A 26,922-nucleotide genomic window follows, 5' to 3' on the forward strand; every position below is an offset into this window, starting at 1 on the left:
TCTCTGAGGATCTGAAAAAAAGAATTGTTGCTCTTCATAAAGATGGCCTAGGCTATAAGAAGATTGCTGATTGCAAGATGTGAAACTGAGGTGCAACGCAGTGGCCAAGACCATGAAGTGGCTTAACCACTTGCCGACCGCCGCACGACGATGTACGTCGACAGAATGGCACGGGCAGGCATAAGGGCTTACATGTACGTCCTTGCCTGCCCGCGAGTCTGCGGCGGTCGGTATTCGTTCGGGAGCGATCCCGGACGAGGGGACGGCCATTCATTCATGGCCACCCCCTTGCGATCGCTCCCGACGAATGAAAATGTCCCGTGACATCACTTCCTCTCCTGTAATGTAAACACAGGAGAGGAAGTGATGTATTCTCTCCTCCGTGTCGGTATTTTTCGTTCCGGCACCGAGGAGAGAGCATCGGTGAGTTGCACAAGCACTACACTACACAGTAGAACATGCCAGGCACACTCACACCCCCCCTTTACCCCCCGATCACCCCCCAATTACCCCTGCCCCCCCAGTCACAGTGACACCAATTGCTTTTTTTTTTTGCATTGGTGTCATTTGTGACTGTAATAACTGTTAGGGCAGTTAGGGTTAGCCCCCTTTAGTTCTAATGTGCCCCCCTAACCCCCCCAATAAAGGTTTAACCCTGTGATCACCCCCCGTCGCCAGTGTCACTAAGGCTGGGTTCACATTGCAGCGGTTTATGAGAACGAATGTGATTCGCACCGCACTGCAGTGCAAATCACATCCGATCTCTGTGCGATTCGAGTTCAGCCATACAGATAGTATGGCTGAATTCGTGTCGCACCCGCCGCACCTGCCGCAAATTCGCACGGGACCCTTTTTTTGGCCCGCAGCAGAATCGGATCGCATGGGTGTTCACACCATGCGATCCGAGTTTGCAGATCGCACTGCGATATGCGAACTGATCTGGGGGTGTCATTAACATTTCACTGAGACTCCCAGCAGTTCGCATAGGGCAGTGTGAACTGCCGCCGGGAGGCATGCGATGCGGGAACCCGCCGCGGATTCATGGCGTTCCCGCATCGCTCCAGTGTGAACCCAGCCTAATAAGCGATCATTTTTCTGATCGCTGTATTAGTGTCACAGGTGACGCTAGTTAGGCAGGTAGGTATTTAGGTTTGCCGCAGCTTTTTATAGCGCCAGGGACCCCCATATACTACCGCATAAAGCCCCCTGATTTTCCCCTAGTTAACCCTTTCACCAGTGATCACCATATAACTGTTACAGGTGACGCTGGTTGGTTAGTTTTTTTTTATAGTTTCAGGGCACCCGCCATTTATTACCTAATAAAGGTTTAACCCCTGATCACCCGGCGGGTGTCATTTGTGACTGTAATAACTGTTAGGGCAGTTAGGGTTAGCCCCCTTTAGTTCTAAGGTACCCCCCTAACCCCCCCAATAAAGGTTTAACCCCGTGATCACCCCCCGTCGCCAGTGTCACTAAGGCTGGGTTCACATTGCAGCGGTTTATGAGAACGGATGTGATTCGCAACGCACTGCAGTGCAAATCACATCCGATCTCTGTGCGATTCGAGTTCAGCCATACAGATAGTATGGCTGAATTCGTGTCGCACCCGCCGCACCCGCCGCAAACTCGCACGGGACCCTTTTTTTGGTCCGCAGCAGAATCGGATCGCATGGGTGTTCACACCATGCGATCCGAGTTTGCAGATCGCACTGCGATATGCGAACTGATCTGGGGGTGTCATTAACATTTCACTGACACTCCCAGCAGTTCGCATAGGGCAGTGTGAACTGCCGCCGGGAGGCATGTAATGCGGGAACCCGCCGCGCATTCGTGGCGTTCCCACATCGCTCCAGTGTGAACCCAGCCTAATAAGCGATCGTTTTTCTGATCACTGTATTAGTGTCACAGGTGACGCTAGTTAGGCAGGTAGGTATTTAGGTTCGCCGCAGCTTTTTATAGCGCCAGGGACCCCCATATACTACCGCATAAAGCCCCCTGATTGCCCCCTAGTTAACCCTTTCACCAGTGATCACCATATAACTGTTACAGGTGACGCTGGTTGGTTAGTTATTTTTTTTATAGTTTCAGGGCACCCGCCATTTATTACCTAGTCTCACTAGTGTACCCCTAAATTTAGGGGTGTCTACTTTCCAAAATTGGGTCATTTGGGGGGGGTTTGTGCCATCTTGGCATTTTATGGCCTTCAAAACTGTAACGCCCTTAGAAAGCCTGAAGGCGGTGCTTGGTTTTCGGGGCCCCGTACGCGGCTAAGCTCCCAAAAAGTCCCACATATGTGGTATCCTCGCACTCAGGAGAAGCAGCAGAATTTATTTTGGGGTGTCATTTCACATATGCCCATGGCATGCGTGAGCAATATATCATTTAGTGACAACTTTGTGAAAAAAAAAAAAAGTTTGTAATTTTCCCGCAACTTGTGGCAAAATATAAAATATTCCATGGACTCAACATGCCTCTCAGCAAATAGCTTGGGGTGTCTACTTTCTAAAATGGGGTCATTTGTGGGGGTTTTGTGCCATCTTGGCATTTTATGGCCTTCAAAACTGTAATAGGTAGTGAGGAGTGAAGTCAAATATTTACGCCCTTAGAAAACCTGAAGGCGGTTCTTGGTTTTCGGGGCCCCGTACGTGGCTAGGCTCCCAAAAAGTCCCACATATGTGGTATCCCCGTACTCAGGAGAAGCAGCAGAATTTATTTTGGGGTGTCATTTTACATATGCCCATAGCATGTGTGAGCAATATATCATTTAGTGACAACTTTGTGAAAAAAAAATAAAAAAAAATTAAAGTTTGTAATTTTCCCGCAACTTGTGGCAAAATATAAAATATTCCATGGACTCAAAATGCCTCTCAGCAAATAGCTTGGGGTGTCTACTTTCTAAAATGAGGTCATTTGTGGGGGTTTTGTGCCATCTTGGCATTTTATGGCCTTCAAAACTGTAATAGGTAGTGAGAAGTGAAATCAAAAATTTACGCCCTTAGAAAGCCTGAAGGCGGTGCTTGGTTTTCGGGGCCCCGTACGCGGCTAGGCTCCCAAAAAGTCCCACATATGTGGTATCCCCGTACTCAGGAGAAGCAGCAAAATTTATTTTGGGGTGTCATTTCACATATGCCCATAGCATGTGTGAGCAATATATCATTTAGTGACAACTTTGTGTAAAAAAAAAAAATATATATATTTTTTGTCATTATTCAATCGCTTGAGGCAAAAAAAAAAAATATTCAATGGGCTCAACATGCCACTTATCAATTTCCTTAGGGTGTCTACTTTCCAAAATGGGGTCATTTGGGGGGGTTTTGTACTGCCCTGCCATTTTAGCACCTCAAGAAATGAGATAGGCAGTCGTAAACTAAAAGCTGCGTAAATTCCAGAAAACGTACCTTAGTTTGTAGATGTGACAACTTTTGCGCAAACCAATAAATATACAATTATTGACTTTTTTTTTACCAAAGACATGTGGCTGAATAAATTTTGGCCTAAATGTATGACTAAAATTGAGTTTATTGGATTTTTCTAATAACAAAAAGTAGAAAATATCATTTTTTTTCAAAATTTGCGGTCTTTTTACGTTTATATCGCAAAAAATAAAAATCGCAGAGGCAATCAAATACCATCAAAAGAAAGCTCTATTTGTGGGAAGAAAAGGACGCAAATTTTGTTTGGGTACAACATTGCATGACCGCGCAATTACCAGTTAAAGCAGCGCAGTGCCAAATTGTAAAAAGACCTCTGGTCATTTACCAGCAAAATGGTCCGGTCTGAAGGTGGTTAAGAGGACAGGATCCACTCAGAACAGGCCTCATCATGGTCGACCAAAGAAGTTGAGTGCACTTGCTCAGCATCATATCCAGAGGTTGTCTTTGGGAAAAAGACGTATGAGTGTTGTCAACATTGCTGCAGAGCTTGAAGGGGTGGGGGGGTCAGCCTGTCAGTGCTCAGACCATATGCCACACACTGCATCAAATTGGTCTACATGGCTGTCATCCCAGAAGGAAGCCTCTTCTAAAGATTTATGTACAAGAAAGACCGCAAACAGTTTTCTGAAGACAAGCAGGCTAAGGACATGGATTACTGGTACCGTGTCCTGTGGTCTGAGGAGACCAAGATAAACGTACAACCAAGTGAGCAGTATAAACGTACAACCAAGTGAGCAGTATAAACACAAGTGTATCTTGCCTACAGTGGGAGTCTGGGGCTGCATGAGTGCTGCCACCACTGGGGAGCTACAGTTCATTGAGGGAACCATGAATGCCAACATGTAATGTGACATACTGAAGAAGAGCATGATCCCCTCCCTTCAGAGACTGGGCCACAGGGCAATATTTCAACATGATAATGACCCCAAACACACGTCCAAGATGACCACTGTCTTGCTAAAGAAGCTGAAGGTAAAGATGATGGACTGGCCAAGCATGTCTCCAGACCTAAACCCTATTGAGCATCTGTGGGGCATCCTCAAATGGAAGGTGGAGGAGCGCAAGGTCTCCAACATCCACCAGCTCTGTGGTGTCATCATGGAGGAGTGGAAGAGAACTCTAGTGGCAACCTGTGACGCTCTAGTAAACTCCATGCCCAAAAGGGTTAAGGCTGTGCTGGAAAATAATGGTGGCCACACAAAATATTGACACTTTGGGCCCAATTTGGACATTTTCACTTAGGGGTGTACTCACCTTTGTTGCCAGCGGTTTAAACATTATAAACAACACAAAATAGCTGTATGTTGAGTTATTTTGAGGGGACAGCAAATGTACACTGTTATACAAGCTGTACACTCACTACTTTACATTGTAGCAAAGCGTCATTTCTTCAGTGTTGATACATGAAAAGATATAATAAAATATTTCTAAAAATGTGAGGGGGGAACTCACTTTTGTGAGATACTGTATGCTTTTTTAAAGAAAGCACTTTTATTATTATTAATCCCTGTTTGTTTTGTCTCCAGAAAAATGTTGCAACCTGCAAGCCTCATTTAGCCTACAAATCGTAGCTGTCATTAAGCAGACTGCATTAACAGCTTTTTCTTGTCAAATATCTCATTTTCTGCTAAGCTTTTTTGGTTATTTTTTTATAAAAAATTCTCAATGTTTTAGAAGTTCTTACAGAAAGCTTTAGGTTTAAGAATCCTTTAGGAATCAATTCATATTTAAAAATTGGAATATGTAGATTGGCCACAAAAAAATAAAACCAAAGCTTAAAAGCAAACATTTTTTTTTTTTGTTTAATACTGTACAGATGTTTTCTTATCTGACCAGTTATCTATTGCAATATCATGCTAAAATATCCACAATATAAGCAAAGATACATACAACTTCCAGGCAATCTACAATCTTTGACAGCTTCTCTTCGGGTAAATCTTTCAGTAGTGAAACACTGCAGAAGAAATTGGAAAAAGGAGTTATATTCCTGGAAATAGCATTTCAAATTTACTTTGACAGCTCTGTAATACATTTGCCACTTCTTGTCTCTGTTAATATAGATTTTCTCCCACTCCTTACTAGTATTGGAAGTTTCCCACACTTCTTAATGACTTCCTGAGATTCAGTGTAGCTGACTATGAGCAACTGTTTTACATTTCAGCGGCACATGACTTTTTTAAATGTGATAGGCAAAGGTTTCCTCTGTCCCAGATACATAATGATTATCTATAGTCTCTCCCTGCTCAGCATGTCCTCTTTGGTTCAGTGCCTTGAAATAGTCTGAGCAGAGTTTGGGGACTAGTTCATCCTGCCTGCAGGGGTCATTTAAGTAAATGACTTTCAGCTTGCTGAAAATTCCATTCCAATATCAATGGGGTATATTAAACAGTGTTAGTAGAAAAGCCACTAGTGCAAAGTGAAGTAAGGCTACAGAATAGAATCAGAATCAATGTACTACAGACATGCAAACCTCGTTGTACTACTCAACCTGCAAAAACAAATTTCAGGGAGGTGGCAAATTCATTTCAGGGAGGTGGCGCTCTGCACCAATTGCACTACATATTGGGCATGGCTTAACTACTTCCCGACTGGAGCACGACGATGTACGTCGGAAGAATGGCACGGGCCCCTTCACTGCCAGTGTCATTTACACAGGAATCAGTGCGTTTGTATAACGCTGATTGCTGTATAAATGACAATGGTCCCAAAATATGTCAAAAATGTCCAATGTGTCTGCTGTAATGTCATAGTCACAGTAAAAATCTCTGATCGCCGCCATTACTAGTAAAAAAAAGAAATATTAATAAAAACGCCATAAAACTATCCCCTATTTTGTAAACACTATACATTTTGCGCAAACCAATCAATAATCGCTTTTTGTGATTTTTTTACCAAAAATATGTAGAAGAATACGTATCGGCCTAAATTGAGGAATAAAAATGTTTTTTATATATATTTTTGGGGGATATTTATTATATCAAAAAGTAAAAAATAATGAATTTTTTTCAAAATTGTCGACTTTTTTTGCTTATAGAGCAAAAAATAAAAACCGCAGAGGTGATCAAATACCACCAAAAGAAAGCTCCATTTGTGGGAAAAAGGGACGTCAATTTTGTTTGGAAGCCACGTCTCACGAACGTGCAATTGTCAGTTAAAGCGACACAGTGCCGCAAAAAGTGGTCTGGTCTTAAGCCAGCAAAATGGTCCGATCTGAAAGTGGTTAAAGGGCTTAAAAGCTTGAAGTGACTTACATACCGTAGTGTTAAACAGGGAATGTACCATGTGGAGTTTCTGGAGGTGGGTAGTATGAGCAGAAGAGAAATGCAGAGTGTATGTAGGTGGGTATAATGTGGAGGTGAGGAGTGAAGGAGTGTACAGCGGTGGGTAGTATGTGCAGGATGGTGTCAGTAGGGCAGTGGACAGTGTCAGTAGTTCTTTATTTTTTTTACAATTACATTTTTTGTACTTTTTTTTTTCAAAATGTTTTTTAGGGGCCAGTGGGCATTGTCAGTAGAGCAGTGAATGTTGTCAGAATTTTTTTAATTTTTTTTATTTATTTTTACAATTTATTTTGATATTTTTTGTTTTTCATAATGATTGGGGGCGAGGGAGTGGGGTAGTGGACAGTGTCAGGAGAGCATTGGACGGTGTCAGTGTTTTTTTGTTTTTATTATATTTTACAGTTTTGTTGTTTTTGATTTTTTTTAAATCATAAAAAAAATCAGTGCTTCTGGGGAAGGGGGTGGGGTATGTTGCAGTGGGCAGTGTCAGTAGGGCAGTGGATGGTGTCAGTAAGGCAGTGGACGATGTCAGTAGTTTTTTTTATTTTATTTTTTGTTATTTTTATGCATTGATTTTTTTTTATGTAATTTGTTTTCAATTTTTTATACAGTGCTATTTGGGGGGAGGGGTTTGGGGCAGCAGACAGTGTTGGTAGGGCAGGGGGGAGTGGTGTCAGTAATTTTTTTTTATTATTAAATTTTTTATACATTTTTTTACAATTTCATTTTTTAATACGGTATGTATTTTTTTTGTTTTGTTTTTTCCTCAGCCATGTTGAGGGGGCTTTGGTGAGATATCAGGGATCTAAACAGACTCCAGACATCTCCCCTTTGAGACAGAGAAAAGGACTGAGGACACAGATTCCCCAGTCCCTTTGTCAGCATTGAAGATGAATGGACAGGAAACAGTCTCCTGTCCAGTCATAAACTGAAGCAGATTAATCACAGTTTACTCTACTCGGTTATCACACTGTGTCCAATTCTCCGCTCTCCATCCTGACATATCCCTCCCTGCAGCCCATGGGAGAAGGGAAGAGGAAAGCCGGCTGTGTGGGACGAGGAGGGGGCGGAGGAGGACAGCGGGCCAGAGGAAGAGGAGAGTGGGCCAGGGGAGAATGAAGGGGGACACATGGATGACACCACTGCCGCACAGGATCTGCCCCGCAGCCGAGAGATCGCTGGCCACTCGTGAGTGCCCAGGTGCCCGCTTCTAAATGCGGGAGACTCCCGCCCCTACCAGAAGACTTGGGATGTTTGGTACTAAAGCAAGGCCCGTGAAAAAAAAATACTGACTGGCTTTTCTGCGTTAACAATTTAGGCACTTAGCACCTTACACTCTTATTGAAATAGCTTGCAAGTACTGCTTAGGTTTGCATCTCTGTTGTAGTAATGGAACAACCATTACATGTTTGCCATTAATTCCTTAAACTGGTGGTATCATTAATATCTCATCTGACATTTTATCAATAATGGCATCCATGAAATGCAGTAATGTGCTCACAGAGAAAGGACCTAAACATAGTAACTCATTAAGAGATGCACAGGCAACAATAAACAGTGAAATATTAAAAAAAACGTATACATCATCGAGATCAGCCTTTCTGAACTGTTTTTAACCCATAAGAACCCTTAAAAACATTTTCAGGTCTCAGGTAACCTCTGCTAAAAAATACAATTATCTACAGTTCATGGTATAGCAGCAAATCTCTCTCACTTTTTTTTGTTTTTATACAAGATTACTGTTAAATCCTATATTGCCCATTGCTCTGTTAAGTATTGCTCTTTTTAGTTTGCTTGACTATAAAATTTCAATATGCAATTCAGCATTTTTTCAGTATTTTCATTTTTAAGAGATTACATTAATGATTTCTTTGCTTCAACCTTACCCTTACATTTTTTCTTACATCTATAGTTTATACATCGTAAAGTAGACATGTCAAACTAAAATCTACAGAGGAGTTCTCCTCTAGACCACGCTGGGGAAAAAGGTTCTATGGACTTTTCATCAATTGTTGCCTGTTACTCCTGTCCAGGGCTCTGAACTCAGCCACATATGTTCTGGTCTCATATCTTGTTGCCCAGAAATTGGAATACACACTTGATTTTGCATCAGATATAACACTCAATTGGAGGGAACTCTTGCAACCATATATTAGTTTGCAGCTACTGATACAACTGGAACATATATTATCATTCCTGAAGGATCATATTAAGGGACTTTCTGTACATCTCCGCTGCTCATAGCCAGTATTACAATACCAGAGATATGCCGGTAGACAATTTTCAAGTTCAAGGATGAATGAGAATGTGAAATCATTGTGTAATATTGACAGGGTGATTTTGGGAATATGATTTATCTTTATAATTGTCTATGTGCTACATGTACAATAAAGATGTTTTCTATGGTGCATTGGTCTATATTTTTGAGATTTTTTTTTATAGAGGCTCGGTTCTGTGATGGTTTGGTTTTAAACCCATAACTAGTTTCTTTTTTTTTTCACTCCTACTGACACTGGGGATTTTATGACTGACCACTGATGCTGGGGTATTTATTACTCCCACTGACTCTGGAAAATGCATTAAAGTGGTTGTAAACCCTTACAAACCACTTTGACCTACAGGTAAGCCTAGATTAAGGCTTACCTGTAGGTCCAAGAAATATCTCCCAAACCTACACGGTTAAGGAGATATTTGCCCATAGACAGCGGCGCGCAGGCGCACTGAGCGGGGCATCGTCGATGACGGCAATGCCGCGAGTCTCGGCTCCCGTGCGCATGCGCGGGAGTGACGTCATCGCTGCTCCGGCGAATCACAGCGCCGGAGCAGCGACACCCACGGAGACCCACCAAGAAGATGGACGCTCGAAACTACAGGGGACAGCGGTGACTTCACTGGCTCCTGTGTCAGGTAAGTGACACATAATGGACTACTATGCGATGCATAGTAGTCCATTATGCTTTGCCTTTACAGGGAATGAAAGAGGAAGTAAACTCATCAGGGTTTACTTCCTCTTTAACATCACAAGCCACTGACTGTGGAACATTGTTTATTCCCACTGGTCCTTAATTCTGGGATATTTTTTACTCCCACTGACCCCAGGAACTTGGGCATTTTTTTTACTTCTACTAGCTACACTCCAGCCCTTTATTTAAATTAAGATAATCAACCAATTCACACCTAAGAGTAAACCAAACCTGAAAGCCTAAGCACAATGGTGCAATTTTGAAATGTGTTAGCAAAACCGTACATATCAACAGGGCCGTCTTTAATATTGATTGGACCCTGGGCAAACATTTTAATGACCCCCCCCCCCCCCCCACAGCTAGACTCAAAATGAGTTTACTGCAGCAGATCAGGTAGCGATTGTGATTGGTTGATAGAGGTTACAGCACATCATTTCCGCTTGCTGACTGGTTGCTAGAGGTTACAAAATATTACTGTTCATTAATTGGTTTCTAGAGGTTAATGCAAATCATTATTGCTCACTAATTGGTTGCTAGAGGTTACTGCACATCATAACCTCTGCATCAAATTGCGGGTGTGGCTAAACTGCACTAGCATTGAGGGGTGCACTATGCACAGAGTGCATAGTTGAAAGGTGTGCTACTAATGCCGCGTACACACGATCAAACAAGCGGGTGGAAAAGTCCGGCAAACTGAAGTCCGTCAGACAATCCCCCCGTGTGTAGTCTCAGGCATTCTTTTTTGACCCGAAAGTACGGCGGACTTAGAAAGTAGTTTTGCACTCTAATCTTCCCGCTGGACTCGCATTTCGGCGGACAATCCGGCTGTGTGTGTGCCAGTCCGCTGTACTTTTGAAATCAACGGACTTTTCCCGCCCGGAGAAAAGTCTGCTCATTTCGAGCGGGTCTCCAGGTAGGCGGGGTCCGTGAAGGAGACGTCGCTGGCCCCGCCACCTGGTATGGACTTAAAGGGGAACCCCAACGCCGAAAAAAATCGGCGTGCCCCCCCCCCAAGTCCACAACAGACCCTTGTCCAAGCACGCTACCTGGCCAGCCAGGAAAGGAGGGGCGAGCGAACACCCCCCCTCCTGAGCCGTACCAGGCAGCGTGCCCTCAACATGGGGGGTGCCTTGGGGAAGTGGGGGCCACGCGGCCCCCCACCCCAAAGCACCTTGTCCCCATGTTGATGAGGACAAGGGCCTCTTCCCGACAACCCTGGCCGTTGGTTGTCGGGGTCTGCGAGCAAGGGGCTTATCGGAATCCGGGAGCCCCCTTTAATAAGGGGGCCCCCGGATACCGGCCCCCCACCCTATGTGAATGAGTATGGAGTACAATGTACCCCTACCCATTCACCTGTAAAATAAAGTACAAAAAAAACACAACACACAAGATAAAATAATTTATTGCACAGCTTCAGGGGTCTTCCGTCTTTGGGGGTCTTCTCGCCGGACTCCTCCGCTATCTTCTTGTAGCTCTTTTGCTAGCGGAGGTGCCCGGCATTCTTCTTCGTCGCCGCGGCCTCTTCTTCCAACTTCAGGGGTCTTGTCCCCCTCTTCGGTTCTTCTGCCGGGCCACCGCGCCTTCTTATAGCTCTTTTACAGGTGGTGGCCCGGTCTTCTGTCGTCGCCGCCGCTGCCGCCGCTGCCGCCGCTGCCGCCGCCTTCCATTCTTCTTCTTCTTCTCCTTCTTCTCCTGGAGATGTTGACTCAAAGCTCTCTCCGGCCGCAATGCCAGGGACGTGCTGCGCGGCGACTTATATAGGGACAAAGGACGGGGTCATCGGTTGATGTCACATGGGTTGATGTCACATGGTGACACCGCCCCCTTACGATGTCACAGTCCCGGAGGATGCTGGGACTGTCGTCATGTGACATCAACCCATGTGACATCAACCAATGACCCCGTCCCTTGTCCCTATATAAGTCACAGCGCAGCGCGTCCCTGGCATTGCGGCCGGAGAGAGCTTCGAGTCAACATCTCCAGGAGAAGAAGGAGAAGAAAAAGAAGAATGGAAGGCGGTGGCGGCGGCGACAGAAGACCGGGCCACCGCCTGTAAAAGAGCTATAAGAAGGTGCGGTGGCCCGGCAGAAGAACCGAAGAGGGGGACAAGACCCCCGAAGTCGGAAGAAGAAGCCGCGGCGACGAAGAAGAATGCCTTGCTCCTCCGCTAGCAAAAGAGCTACAAGAAGATAGCGGAGGAGTCCGGCGAGAAGACCCCCGAATACGGAAGACCCCCGGAGCTGTGCAATAAACAATTTTATCTTGTGTGTTGTGTTTTTTTTTTTGTTTATTTTACAGGTGAATGGGTAGGGGTACATTGTACCCCATACTCATTCACATAGGGTGGGGGGGCCGGTTATCCGGGGGCCCCTTATCAAAGAGGATAAGCCCCCCTCCCGCAGACCCCCGACAACCAACGGCCAGGGTTGTCGGGAAGAGGCCCTTGTCCTCATCAACATGGGAACAAGGTGCTTTGGGGTGGGGGGTCCGCGCGGCCCCCCTTCCCCAGTGCACCCCCATGTTGAGGGCACACTGCCTGGTACGGCTCAGGGGGGGGGGGGGGGGCGCTCGCTCGCCCCTCCTTTCCTGGCCGGCCGGGTAGCGTGCTCGGACAAGGGTCTGTTGTGGACTTAGGGGGGACCCCCACGCCGATTTTTTTCGGCGTTGGGGTTCCCCTTTAAGTCCATACCAGGTGGCGGGGCCAGCGGCGTCTCCTTCGCGGGCCCCGCCTACCTGGAGACGCGCTCAAAATGAGCGGACTTTCCTCCGCGTGTGTGGGCGAGTCCGTTCATTTCAAAAGTAGGGCGGATAGTACGGCGGACTTAGTACGCCGTATTAGTCCGCTGAAAAAGTGCCGCGTGTGGACAAGTAGCCCGTTCGGAAAGTCCGACGGACAGTCTGGCGGGAAGTCCGCCAGTCTAAGTCCATCGGATAGTCGGCTACGTGTGTACGCGGCAATACACACAGGGTTGAAGGGTGCACTATGTACAGAATGCAGCATTCAGGGGTATGCTAGGTACAGAGTGCAGGGATGCGCTATTTACAGAGTGCGGGTTTGGGGGGGTGCTAGGTGCAGAGTGCAATGTTGAGAGGTGTGCTATGTGCAGAATTCTGCGTTGAGGGGTACGCTACTTTCAGAGTGCAGGGTTGAGGGGAACACTATGTGCAGGGTGCAAGGTTCATGGGTGAGCTATGTACAGAGTGCAGGGACAGGGGTGAGCTATGTACAGAGTGCAGTGTTAAGGGGTGCACTAGGTGCAGGGGGTGAGGGGTGGGTGCAGAGTGCAGGAGGTGAGGGGTGGGTGCAGAGTGCAGGTGGTGAGGGGTGGGTGCAGAGTGCCGGGGGTGAGGGGTGGGTGCAGAGTGCAGGGAGGGGGTGTGGGGTGGGTGCAGAGTGCAGGGAGGGGGTGAGGGGTGGGGGCAGAGTGTAGGGGGTGAGGGTTGGGTGCAGAGTGCAGGGGGTGGGTGCAGAGTGCAGGGAGGGGGTGAGGGGTGGGTGCAGAGTGCCGGGGGTCAGGGGTGGGTGCAGAGTGCAGGTGGGTGCAGAGTGCAGGGAAGGGGTGTGGGGTGGGTGCAGAGTGCAGGGAGGGGGTGTGGGTGGGTGCAGAGTGCAGGGAGGGGGTGGGAGCAGAGTGTAGGGGGTGAGGGGTGGGTGCAGAGTGCTTGGAGGGGGTGAGGGGTGGGTGCAGAGTGCAGGTGGTGAGGTGGGTGCAGAGTGCAGGGGGTGAGGTGGGTGCAGGGTGCAGGTGGTGAGGGGTGGGTGAAGAGTGCAGAGGGTGAGGTGGGTGCAGAGTGCAGGTAGTGAGGGGTGGGTGCAGAGTGCAGGGGGGTGAGGGGTGGGTGCAGAGTGCAGGGAGGGGGTGAGGGGTGGGTGCAGAGTTCAGGAAGGGGGTGAGGGGTGGGTGCATAGTGCAGGTGGTGAGGGTGGGTGCAGAGTGCAGGGGGTGAGGGGTGGGGGTGGGTGCAGAGTGCAGGGGGTGAGGGGTGAGGGGTGGATGCAGAATGCAGGGGGTGAGTGGTGAGGGATGGGTGCAGAGTGCAGGGAGGAGGTGAGGGGTGGGTGCATAGTGCAGGGAGGGGGTGAGGGGTGGGTGCAGAGTGCAGGTGGTGAGGTGGGGGCAGGGGGTGAGGGGTGGGGGTGGGTGCAGAGTGCAGGGGGTGAGGGGTGAGGGGTGGATGCAGAGTGCAGGGGGTGAGTGGTGAGGGGTGGGTGCAGAGTGCAGGGAGGAGGTGAGGGGTGGGTGCATAGTGCAGGGAGGGGGTGAGGGGTGGTTGCAGAGTGCAGGTGGTGAGGTAGGTGCAGGGTGCAGGGGGTGAGGTGGATGCAGGGTGCAGGAGGTGGGTGCAGGGTGCAGGTGGTGAGGGGTGGGTGCAGAATGCAAGGGGGTGAGGGTGGGTGCAGGGAGGGGGTGAGGGGTGGGTGCAGAGTGCAGGGAGGGGGTGAAGGGTGGGTGCAGAGTGCAGGGAGGGGGTGAAGGGTGGGTGCAGAGTGCAGGTGGTGAGGTGGGTGCAGAGTGTAGGGATGCATGGCTCTCCTCCCCCCCAGATTCCAGTACAGAGCTCCACACTCCACTCTCCCCCCAAGTACAAGGTAAAACTTTCCTCCCTCAAAGCCCCCGCCATTCCAGTACAGAGTTTTCCTATGTCCTAAAAGCTACTCACAGTATGTTGTCCAGTCCCCCGATGTCCGTGCAGCATGACAGTGTGAGGTAGCTTCCCCTGTGCAGATTCCCCGCCCCCTTCCTCCTCCCCTCCAGAGCATGTGTGTATCAGACACTCCCCAGAGTGGCCGCCGGGAGAGGAGTACTGTCACTTGGAAATACAGAAGCAGTGCTTCTGTTTTTCCAAGTGACATTAGCAAGTAGCCGGCGGGCAGTGCAGGGCTCAAAAGGTGGGCAGCGCAGGGCCCCCAACAATGACAGGGCCCTGGGCAACTGTCCCTTTTGCCCTGCGTTAAAGACGGCCCTGCATATCAAAACGACTTTGTGCATCCAGGTGGATTATACTTTGTTTTGTTTTTTTCAGGACAAATTGGGCTTTCATTAGGTAGTAAATAGTTATGGATATCTCTTGATTATCAAAGGAAAACTGGAATAAATTGTAAAAAAATAAAAATAAAAAAATAAAAATGTTGCTTTATATTTCTTGTTACTATCATAACCTAACCCAAAATAAATTCTCCTGCTCCTGTTGATTGCAGTGATACCACATATGTTTATGTAATTTGTTTGTACAGCCCAGAAGCAATCGTGCGCATTTTGCTTCTTTTTTTTTGGTCCTATCCAAAACACACTGACACATACTGACTTAATTTTTGACCCACACACTAAGCCTGGCACTGACTTTAGATCAAACCTTGATCTAGGTATATTTTCTTTAATTTTTTTTTATTATTTTATTTATTACTTTTTTTTTTACGAACACTTCTATTTTCTCTCTACATGGAAAGACAAAGATACAATGAATCTATATCTCGATTCACAGAAAAAAAAAAAACAGGGGTGGGATTCACAGTGACTGATCACTGGGGCAGCTAATCAGAACTTACCACAGCCTACTAGCATCGTTTGTACGCACGCCACAAAGGGAGAAAAACATATATGCAGCCCCAGGAAAATAAGTTCAGTCCCATGAGGCCGCATATATGTGTTACGTCAATGCGAAGGGGTTAAGGTAAGTAAGTAAGTGTAATCTCATATGATTGATGCTGCATCCACCTTGGTGAGATGCTTATCTTTTTTAAATCCCACACTTCTCTTTTAACTGAAAGCAAGTTTGCACTGGTAGCTGTAGCAAAAAGTAAATGGGTTTCTCATTTCAGTAACAAATGGACAACTTCTTCAGCTCAAAGTGGCAACGGACAAGACATTTTAGGAAAGCCTTCGTGTCTGCTCCTCAGGCCAAAAAAATAAAATAAAAACATTCTTGCAACCCCTGGCCACCAAGGCCAGTGCATATAATTTCTGAAAATTCCACTTACTGAAATGTTTCTTTTACCTCCATATATCAAAGTTAGCTATTAGGCTGGTTGGACATTCACAAGAAATGAAGATACAATTAACTGGTATGTCATGCTTCACTGAATTCAACATCTTAGTAGGAAATAGGGTTAATTACCTGCGAAGAAAGCTGAAGTATTCCTGATGTTGAGCTTGTGCTGAACTCATCATAATATTCTGGAAAACCTGTCTATCCAAAACCCAAATCTTGGAGTCTGTCACCGCTTAATAAGGGAAAATAAAATACATTTTAAGCCATATTTAATGCTAGAAAATGCATGCTAATGGTAATATATAATTACAAGAAACAGTACATTTTTAAAAGTTAACCATATTTAGTGATCTGTCTAAACAAAGGTTTTAGCTTTTTATTTTTTCCCTAATGCACACCTGAGTTATTGAACACAGGGCATCTGTAAGAGAAATGAGAGAGATGCCAGGCAGTAGTGATGGGCAGAACACCCCTGGGTTTTGTTCTACACCAAAACTCTAGAACAGGGAAAAGGTTCTGACCAGAACCCAGAAACCTAATGCCCTGTACACACGGTTGGCCTTTCCGATGACACAATTTGTTGTTGTTTTTTCCGACGGATTTTGGCCCAAACTTGTCTTGCATACACATAGTCCCACAAAGTTGGCGGAAAATCCGATCGTTCCGAACGTGGTGACGTACAACACGTATGACGGGACTATAAATGGGCCAGTAGCCAATAGCTTTTGTCTCGTAATTTATTCTGAGCATGCATTCCACTTTGTCTGTCGGAATTGTCTACACACAATCGGAATTGAAATGATCGGATTTTGTTGTCGGAAAATTTTTGATCCAGCTCAGAAACTTTGTATGTTGGAAATTCCGACGGAAAAAGTTCAATGGAGCCCACACATGATCAGATTTTCCGACAACATGATCCGATCACACATTTTCCGTCGGAAAGTCTGACCACGTGCACAGGGCATAATATAGTCTATGGGATCAGAACTCTAAAAATCAAACGTTTCCATTTTTAAGGCTTACATATGCAATTTATTGCCCATAAAAAGGGTATAGGGGCCCGACTACTGCCCTGGAGGATATGTATCAATGCAGAAAAAAGGTTTTAAAAAGATTGTTTTTAATCATTTCCCGACCGCCATTTAGCAGAATGATTGCCAAAAAGTGGTTGTATTATCCTGACTGGGCGTCATATGGCCTATCAGTGCCCAACAGAGCCACGTGTGAGTGCCTATCAGTGCCACCTATGAGGACCCATCAGTGCTGCATATCAATGCCACCTATCAGCTACATCAGTGAAGGATAAAACATATTTATTTACAATATTTTATAGCAGAAACAAAGAAAAACTTATTTTTTTTTGCGCAAAAAAAAACAAACAAAAAACAGTAGTGATAAAATAGCACTAAAAGAAGGGTCTCTTTGTGGAAAAGAATGCAAAAAATCTTGTTTAAGTAGTGTTGCATGACCGCACAATTATAATTCCAAACGCGACAGCCCTGAAACCTGAAAATTGGCCTGGGCAGGAAGGGGATGAAAGTGCCCTGTATTGAAGTGGTTAAATTAGTAATGATTTTAATGATGCTTAAAGTGAAACAATAAAAAAATTCAAAATTCCTTTAAATATAGTGCTGGGGTGGGGGGGGGGGGGCAATTTTGAAACGTGACATGTTGGGTATCAATTTAACATTATCTTTTCACAATATAAAAAAAAAAAATTGGGCTAACTTTACTGTTGTCTTATTTCCTAATTCAAAAAAGTGTATTTTTTCCCAAAAAACTGCGCTTGTAAGACTGCTGCGCAAATACGGTGTGACAAAAAGTATTGCATCGACCACCATTTTATTCTCTAGGATGTTCAAAAAAATGTATAATGTTTGGGGATTCTAAGTAATTTTCTAGCAAAAAAAATGTTTTTAATTTGTAAACAACAAATCTCAGAAAGAGGCTCGGTCCTTAAGTGGTCAAAGATTGACGTATGTCATCCTCTGCTTCAATGCCTCCACAACTGCCATAATCCTGCTCCTTTTCCTCTTGTGTGGCGCCACTATACTCACGCTACACTAACACTACACTAACACTCTACACTCACAATAACTAGCTTGCTAAAAATGTATTGTCACTGAGCCCTGCTCTATCTCCAACATCACACTGCAAAAGGTTCAGTGGGAAGAAACTTTATATAGTGTGGGGCTGGGACTATGAGCACTGAGCCATGATTGGGCAAAGTCATGGTGCCTTTGTCAAATCAGGGCTCTCACAGTGCTCTGTGCCCTGATTGGACAAAGCCTTGAACCTGACCAGTGGTCAGGCACATTGCTTTAGCCAATCAGGGCTGTTACAATGCACTGTGCAGTGAGCAGCGCATTGTGGGTCACTCAGCGGGAGAACATTCCGCCAAGCGCTATGCTAATTCAGGTGTTCTATGGATACCCGAATGGACGCTTTTCGGGGCTGAACTGATGCTCCGCCCGGACAGCTCGCCCATCACTACCAGGCAGATATAAAAACACTGCAGCTCTGTATTCATTAATATATTAATGTGTTGTAAGCAGTGCAAGTGCCCAAAATTGACTTGGAATGCGGGAGGGAGAAGCAGCACAAGGAGTCAATTAGTTGGTCAAGGACCATGCTGATATGAGGAAAGAATACAGATAGATAAATTCATCATTGTATTGCTTGTCCTTTCACTTTCCAACCACGGGGTGGGGGGAGACATGTAAATGTTACTGAACTGCAGAAGAAAAAAAATGCGGCAAAAATGTGGCAGTGCTATGTAATATCAGATCTAGATGGACAGAATACAAAGCCTATTGCAAGTAATACATATCCCTAAATTGTATTTTATGTGTTTATTTAGCTGTTTGTGAGGAGTTCTGCTCAGATTACAGATAAAAGGCAGAGAGTTGGACTGGTGTATTACAGCAATGTCTGGATAGAGAGTTGAAAATAGAAATATCCACCAGCACATCATTTTTGTAAAATAAAATTGTCTATTTATTCATATAGGAAGAAAATGCATCACAGGTGGACATTTTGGGAAGGCAGAAGGTCTCTTTATCAAGAGAAAGGGGTAATGATTGATCACTTTGCCTTGAGAAAAGGATCCTACGCAGTTCCAAAATGTCAGCCTGTGATGCTTTTTTTTTTTTTATGTGAATAAAAGGAGTAGATTCTTTCATTACTTTGGTGTCCTGGTGGAATTTTTTCATTTGAGTTACTGTGTGGAGATGCCATTCACCAACTCACTACAGTGCCTGGCAAAGCTTGTGCTGGACAAGCCTGTAAGGTGAGCAGACAGACAAAATACTTCTAATTATAGATAATAAAAAACAGAACTACTTTTTTATGGTGGCTGTGCTCCTTCTACCCATCATAAGATTTTATTTTCAATTGAGACTGAAGTGCACATTTACGTACTTCGGTTATGGTGCTTCTAAATATTGACCAGTATTCTAGACTAATGAATCTCGTTTTAGGCTTCCAATAGTGATCTTAAACATAAGACTTTCAGATAATTTTCTGTGAAACTCAGATTAGAGCTTGTTCACATTTGATATTGGCTTACAAGTGGATATGCAGAGCAAAGTGGAATTTTGACTAAAGCAGAGAGAAAAAATAAAACAGGAGTTTGCTTTTGACTGATTGGGATTGGCTTGTGGTTACAAGTGTTTTTTAATATTAGATAAGGTTTCTATCAGCTTTTAAAACACTTTTTCATTTTTATTTTTCTCCCCCTGCCTTTTTTGACACTTTTTAAACAGCACCTTTTTTATCTTTAGTCTGATAATAAAGGGGAGTGGTTACCTGATCACAGGTGTATATAACTCACTGTACAACTCACATTTGAGCTTGCGCACTTTTGATGGTGGCTTACATGTGGAATTGTAAAACAAAGTGGAACTTTGACTAAAGTGAAGAGTTAAAAACCAGGAGTTGAAAACAGGAGTTAATACAGTCTTCTAACCTGTAAGTAACAACTATCCTTTAAGTAATAACATTGTAACTGTGATAATGAGTGCTAGAAAAGTTAAAGGTGTTGCTAAGTGCACAGTGTGCCACGTGTAGGGTGGGGGGTAAGTCGGGATGTTCAGGTAGGAAAATGGGTTAATATAGTTAGAAGGTGTGGTGGGGGCTATCAGAAAAGGAAGGCCAGTCCTGTGTTTGAGCACCAAAACAAATTTGCCAAGTTGGGCCTTAGATGTCACTGCAACCACGAACAGCTGGGAGAGCAGCCATCTAGTAGGGGTAGTGAAGGCAATGCAGGCAGTTGGTAGTAATAGGGGATTCCATATTCGGAAGAAATTATATAATAATTTGTTGTTAGGACTGCCTCAACTGAATGATTTGCTGTCTCCCTGGTACCAGGGCTCAGCATGTGGAGGACTGGGTTGATAAATCACTGGGAGGGGCTGGGCATGACCAAGCTGTCTTGATCTATGTTGGAAACAATGGCAGAATACATGGAAGATAGGGGATCTTTAGGACACAATTTAAAGAAGTAGGCTGCAAGTTGAAAGGGAATGAGAATATTGCCTGTCCCATACACAACACAGAAAAAGCAGAGGGAGTTTCTAGAGCATTGGGATGACTTTTCGTTGGGGTGCAACCTATATGATGGTTTGCACCTAAATGGAAGGGGGTCTGCTGTGCTGAGGAGAGATTTTCTGAGAAGGACAGAGTAGTATTTAAACTAGGATTGAGGGGAGAGGGTGAAATAGAATATATTTGGGCAGACAGGTCAGTCAAGGGTCATCCAAAAGGGAAAGTTCCACTTTTCTTGGTCCATCTCCCCTCCTCCTACATATTCAAAATATATTTTATTTTTCTGGGGAGCGGAGACCTAGTTTGAGAGGTATCCGCTCCCACTTCCGCTCCAATAACCTAAGTTCTCCCCCCCACCCGCAACCTTCTGGGACAAGTTACAGGTCCCAGGAGACTGCAGGTCTGCAGGCTGGCTGTAAAGCCACAAGGAGTCATAGGCGGCTTCCCACAGTTCACATGCCAGTGCTGGTGAATAAGGATGAGCCGAACACCCCCCTGTTCGATTCGCACCAGAACCTGCGAACAGACCTAAACTTCGTGTGAACTTTAGAACCCTATTAAAGTCTATGGGACTCGAATGTTCAAAATCGAAAGTGCTAATTTTAAAGGCTAATATGCAAGTTACTGTCCTAAAACGTGTTTGGGGGCCTGGGTCCTGCCCCAGGGGACATGGATCAATGTAAAAAAAAGTTTTAAAAACAGCCGTTTTTTCAGGAGCAACGATTTTAATAATGATTAAAGTGAAACAATAAAAGTGTAATATTCCTTTAAATTTCGTACCTGGGGGGTGTCTATAGTATGCCTGTGAAGGGGCGCAGGTTTCCCGTGCTTAGAACTGTCGCTGCACAAAGTGTCATTTCGCAAGGAAAAAAAAGTCTTTTAAAATCACTTTGAATTGTCGGCTCCCGTAAGACAGAGGACACTCAATGAGTATTCTCTGTATTACGGAGCCGACAATTCATTCATTGATTAAAAAAAAAAAGCGTGGGGTTCCCCTAAATTCAATTACCAGGCCCTTCAGGTCTGGTATGGATATTAAGGGGAACCCCGTGTCAAATTTAAAAATAAAATTGACGTGGGGGTCCCCCTAAAAATCCATACCAGACCCTTTATCTGAGCATGCAACCTGGCAGGCCACAGGAAAAGAGGGGGGAACGAGAGAGCGCCCCCCCCTTCTGAACCGTACCAGGCCACACGCCCTCAACATTGGGAGGATGCTTTGGGGGTCTGTGACCCCTCAAAGCACCATATCCCCATGTTGATGGGGACAAGGGCCTCATCCCCATCTTTTTTTAAATTTTTTTATTTTTAATAAAGGAATTTTTCAAGAGCGTGTTTGTCTTATTTAACCATTTTTTACACTTTCTTTGTGAAATGGTAGGTACCCCCTTACCATTTCAAACAAGGGGGGGCAGGATCTGGGGGTCCCCTTGTTAAAGGGGGCTTCCAGATTCTGATAAGCCCCCCGCCCGCAGACCCCCACAACCACCGGCCAGGGTTGTGGGGATGAGGCGCTTGTCCCCATCAACATGGGGACATGGTACTTTGAGGGGTCACAGACCCCCAAAGCATCGTCCCAATGCTGAGGGCATGTGGCCTGGTACGGTTCAGGAGGGGGGCACTCTCTTGTCCCCCCTCTTTTCCTGTGGCCTGCCAGGTTGCTTGCTCGGATAAAGGGTCTGGTATGGATTTTTAGGGGGACCCCCACGTCAATTTTATTTTTAAATTTGACGCAGGGTTCCCCTTAATATCCATACCAGACCTGAGGGGCCTGGCAATTGAATTTAGGGGAACCCCATGCTTTTTTTAAAATTTTTTATCAATGAATGAATTGTCGGCTCAGTAATACAGAGAGCACTCATTGAGTGTCCTCTGTATTACGAGAGCCGACAATTCAAAGTGATTTTAAAATACTTTTTTTCCTTGCGAAATGACACTTTGTGCAGGGACAGTTCTAAGCACGGGAAACATGCGCCCCTTCACAGGCATACTATAGACACCCCCCCAGGTACGAAATTTAAAGGAATATTACACTTTTATTGTTTCACTTTAATCATTATTAAAATCACTGCTTCTGAAAAAACGGCTGTTTTTAAAACTTTTTTTTGCATTGATCCATGTCCCCTGGGGCAGGACCAGGGTCCCCAAACACTTTTTAGGACAGTAACTTGCATATTAGCCTTTAAAATTTGCACTTTAGATTTCTCCCATTGACTTGTACAGGGTGTTCCGGCTTTTCGAATTTGCTGCGAACAGCCCAAATTGTTCACTGTTCGCTGAACAGGCAATGTTCGAGTCGAACATGAGTTTGACTCGAACTCGAAGCTCATCACTACTGGTGAAGAACCGACCCAGGTAAAAATGGTGCTGGATCCCTGAATAAGTGAGTCTCTTATTTTAAAAGTCAGCAGTTTTTGTAGCTGCTGATTTAAAATTTTTGGAAAACATTGCTGAAGCCAATGGCCCACTGCTTTCAATCTGCCTTGTGAGGAGGAAGAGAATGTAAAAAGCTGCTGCTCTTTAGCACAGCGCTTTAATGAGAGTGAGCTCAGGTAAGTCTAAGCCCTTGTACACATGGTCGGACATTCCGACGGAAAATGTCCGATCGGACCGCGTTGTAGTAGTCCCGTTGTAACGAAATAACGTCATCATGTTACGTACAATCGGATTTTCCGACAACTTTGTCCGACCGTGTGTATGCAACACAAGTTTCGAACAAAATCCGTCGGATTTTGTTGTCGGAATGTCCGACCGTGTGTACAAGGGCTAAGAGGGGGTTGGCAGAGGGAACTGCAAACACAATGTTTATTACCCTAATGCAGAGAGAGAATGCATCAAGGTAAAAAAAAAACCTTCTGCCTTCAGAGCCACTTTAATTGTTGAAGTTTGTTACTGGCCACCCGGTGTTAATAAAGAGGTAACAAATCAGCTCTTTGCACAGATAGAAAGGTCTGCAAGGGCTGGGGCATTGATAATACTGGAGATTTGAACTGCCCTGAAATTGACTGGAGTAATACACTGCTGGAACAGTAAAAGGGAGGCAATATATTATCCTATTACAAGACAATTTTATAGTACAGTTTGTAGAGGCCCCAACTAGAAATGATGCTCTGCTGGATCTGCTAATTTCAAACTAAGCTGAACTTATTACTAATATTCATATACAGGTACATCTGGAAGTGACCATAACATGATTTCATTTAATGTTGGCTCTAAACAACAAACACATAATGGAAAGTTAAAAACATATCATTTTAATCACTTCAGCCCTGGAAGGATTTACCCCCTTCCTGACCAAAGCACTTTTTGCGATTCGGCACTGCGTCGTTTTAACTGACAATTGCGTGGTCCCGTGCCTCGGTGCCCAAACAAAATTTACGTAATTTTTTCCAAAAAATAGAGCTTTCTTTTGGTGGTATTTGATCACCTCTGCCGTTTTTATTTTTTGCGCTATAAACAAAAAAGAGGGACAATTTTGAAAAAAAATCATTATTTTTTGCTCTAAAAAAATATCCCCAAAAATATATATAAAAAAAAAAAGTTTTTCCCTCAGTTTAGGCCGATATGGATTCTTCTACATATTTTTGGTAAAAAAAAAACGCAGTAAGCATTTATTGATTGGTTTGCGCAAAAGTTATAGCGTCTAAAATAAAGGGAATAGTTTTTTGGCATTTTTATTAATAATTTTTTTTTTTATTAGTAATGGAGGCGATCAGTGAGTTTTATTGTGACTTCGACATTATTGGGGGCACATCGGACAATTGACACATTTTTGGGACCATTGGCATTAATACAGCGATCAATGCTATAAAATTGCAGTGATTCCTGTGTAAATGACACTGGCAGTGAATGGGGTTAACCAGTGAGTGGCAGTGTAGGGGTTAAGTGTTCCTAGGGGTGTGTTACTAACTGTTGGGGGCTGGGCTTTCATTTAGTGAACACTGATCTCTGCTCCAATCACATGGAGCAGAGATCAGCGTAACTTGTTGCTAGGCAGAACGGGGAGATGCTGTTTACAACGGCATCTCTCCATTCAGCTGCCCCGTGAGACGATCGCGGGTATGCCTGCGGCAACTGAGTCCGCAGGACCCGCGACTGCACTCAGGGGGGTTGTGATCGGCACACGAGCGCGCTGGCGGTGGCGCGCTCGCGATGGCAGGGCGGCATTAAATATTGGACGTACCTGTATGCCAATATGCCTGCCCGTGCCATTCTGCCGACGTACATTGGCGCGCGCTGGTCGGGAACTGGTTAAACATTACAAAGACTATAACAGAATATGGAAAGAAAATGACAGATTGCCAACAAGAGTAGGACAAACCACCCAAAAACCTTCAAATATATTAACAGTAATACAGTAAAAGTTAGGTCTGAGCATGTAGGCCCTTTACAAGATAATTTTGACTTGGTGTCTGGGACCAAAGAAAATGCAAATATATTGTATACCTTTTTTAACTCTGTGTATACAAAGGAAAATGGGGAAGCTCAAGTCTTTAATGGGGATAGTATTGACAAATGGAAAATGGAGAAGCTCAAGTCTTTAATGGGGATAGTATCGACAAATGATCCACAATGGATCAAAATTTACAGAAATATTATGACAAAAAAAAAGTGTGAATAAAGCACCTGGGCTGGGTGGCTTACACCCAAAGGTCCTCAAAGAGTTGAGCTCTGTTTTCTCTAAGCCATTGTTTCTAATTTTTAGAGACTTTTTAATGACTGGCATATCATACCACTGGATTGACATATAGCCAATGGATTTCCTATATTTAAAAAGGGATCAAAGTAATTACCAAGTAAATATAGACCTGTTAGTTTAACTTCTATAATCGGGGAGATATTTGAGAGATAAATAAGATTACATAGAAGAGTTTTTGCTAGAAAATAATATTTGAAGAAATAGTCAGCATTGATTTCACAAAATACTGAAGCTGTCAAACAAATCAGATTTTTTTTAAGAGGTAAGAAAAACCTTAGACAAAGGAGTGGTTGTAGCTATAGTTTGCTTGGGTTTTGCCAAAGTGTTTGACACAGTTCACCACACAATCTAATGTTTAAGTTAAAGTTTGCAGTTAAAGTTAAATGTTTAAGTTAAAGTTTGCATGGTTGGAAAATTCAGTGTGTAAATGCATAGGAAATGGGCTTAAAGATTTAGAAAGTATTCAGAGAGCAATGATCAATGATTCATACTCTGAATGGTCTAGGGTTATTAGTAGTGTACCCCAAGGTTCAGTGTTGGGACCTGCACTTTTTAACATATTCATAAATGTAATTAAAAGTACCATTTCAGTATTTACAGAGGATGCCGAGTTATACAGAGGCATAACATCCGTAGAGGATGGCTCCAACTTACAATCTGACCTCAATACACTATTTCATTGGAAAATTATGTGGCAAATGAAGTTTGATGTTAATAAATGTAAAGTTATGCACTTGGGGGTTAAAAGCATGCATACAGCATACATTCCGGTAGGAGAACAGCTGGGGGAGTCAGTGATGGAGAAGAATCTGGGTGTTCTGGTAAATCATAGACTTAATAATAGCACGCAATTCCAAACTGCAGTTTCTAAAGATATTAAAAAATACTTTCTTTTATTAAAAAGAGACAGAGCGAGAGATAGAGAGGGGGAGAGAGAGAGAGAGAGAGAGAGAGAGAAACATTGTTTTTTTTCCCCTGTAAAAATCATTAGTAAAACATGATATGGAATTTGCAGTTCAATTTTGTGCACAAATTCACAAAAAGGATATCAGAGAACTAGAGAAAGTGCTAAGGAGGGCAACCAAACTAATAAGAGACACAGCTCAGCTATGAGGAAAGATTAGCTGAATTGAATTTATTCTTTCTGGCGATTAAAGGGAATACGATCAACATAAATGAATACATAAATGGTCCATATTGGGAACTTAGTGTACAGTTATTCAGTTTCAGGTCATTACAAGAGCTAGTTCTGACCAGCTCAGTTTTGTTTTAAAAAAAAAGCTAAATGCATTCCAAAATATGCAAAATATAACTGGATAGTAACATTTAGAGGTGATAACACCAGGGATAGTAGATCCAGGGAATAGCCGATTGCCTCCTGAGGGATGAGGAAGGAGTTATTTTTCCCACACTGGAGCGAACTGTATCATTCTTTATTGGGGTCTTTGCCCTTCTCTGGATCAACTGTGGGTATAGGATTGTGTATATGGGGGCTTTCCAATAACTTTTTTTTTTTTTAATGGTTGAACTAGGTGGACTAGTGTCTTTTTTCAACCTAACTATGTACCAATGTATTGTAGCTAATACTGGCAATTGAGCTCAGTTTTAATAAATATGCAAGGTGCCATATCTTTGATCATCTCTTTTGTTCTATTAGCTTTTCATTACTAAAACAAGTGCTTATCTGCAATATTTCCAGTTTACATGGTGAAGAATATAATCAAAACTAAAAGCATACAGAGTCATACATATTATCAATATACTGTTTATGGTTCTATTTTTTCCAGCTTGTTCATGATTATATTTGACTCATACCTTTCACAGTTGCCGTTCTTTTGCAGTTATACAGAATGGCTAATTCCCCAAAAGCAGTCCCAGGATGCATTTGTCCGAGCAGCCGAGAATTCTGAATAACATCAAGCAAGCCCTCTGCAAGTGAGCATAATCACATTAACCACAGTATATTTTCAACCACAATGATTTTCTTTACTACAAACTCACAAAAACTA

General features: G+C 44.2%; 1 protein-coding gene across 2 annotated transcripts in view; it reads right to left on the bottom strand.

Annotated features, from left to right (window-relative positions):
* The window catches only part of LOC143930316 (cGMP-dependent protein kinase 2-like), a 341,093-nt gene that overhangs the window by 213,014 nt on the left and 101,157 nt on the right, over nucleotides 1-26,922 (bottom strand). For both annotated transcript variants that reach the window (XM_077454561.1, XM_077454562.1), the window contains exons 4-6: nucleotides 26,729-26,842; nucleotides 15,796-15,901; nucleotides 5,325-5,388 (exon numbers count right to left, since the gene is read on the bottom strand). In XM_077454561.1, the coding sequence (XP_077310687.1) occupies nucleotides 5,325-5,388; nucleotides 15,796-15,901; nucleotides 26,729-26,842 (284 nt within the window). The remainder of the gene's footprint in view (nucleotides 1-5,324; nucleotides 5,389-15,795; nucleotides 15,902-26,728; nucleotides 26,843-26,922) is intronic.

This window comes from Lithobates pipiens, unplaced genomic scaffold (assembly GCF_037356315.1).
Source record: "Lithobates pipiens isolate NorthernLeopardFrog02 unplaced genomic scaffold, aLitPip1_a1.2 Scaffold_25, whole genome shotgun sequence".
NCBI lineage: Eukaryota > Metazoa > Chordata > Amphibia > Anura > Ranidae > Lithobates > Lithobates pipiens.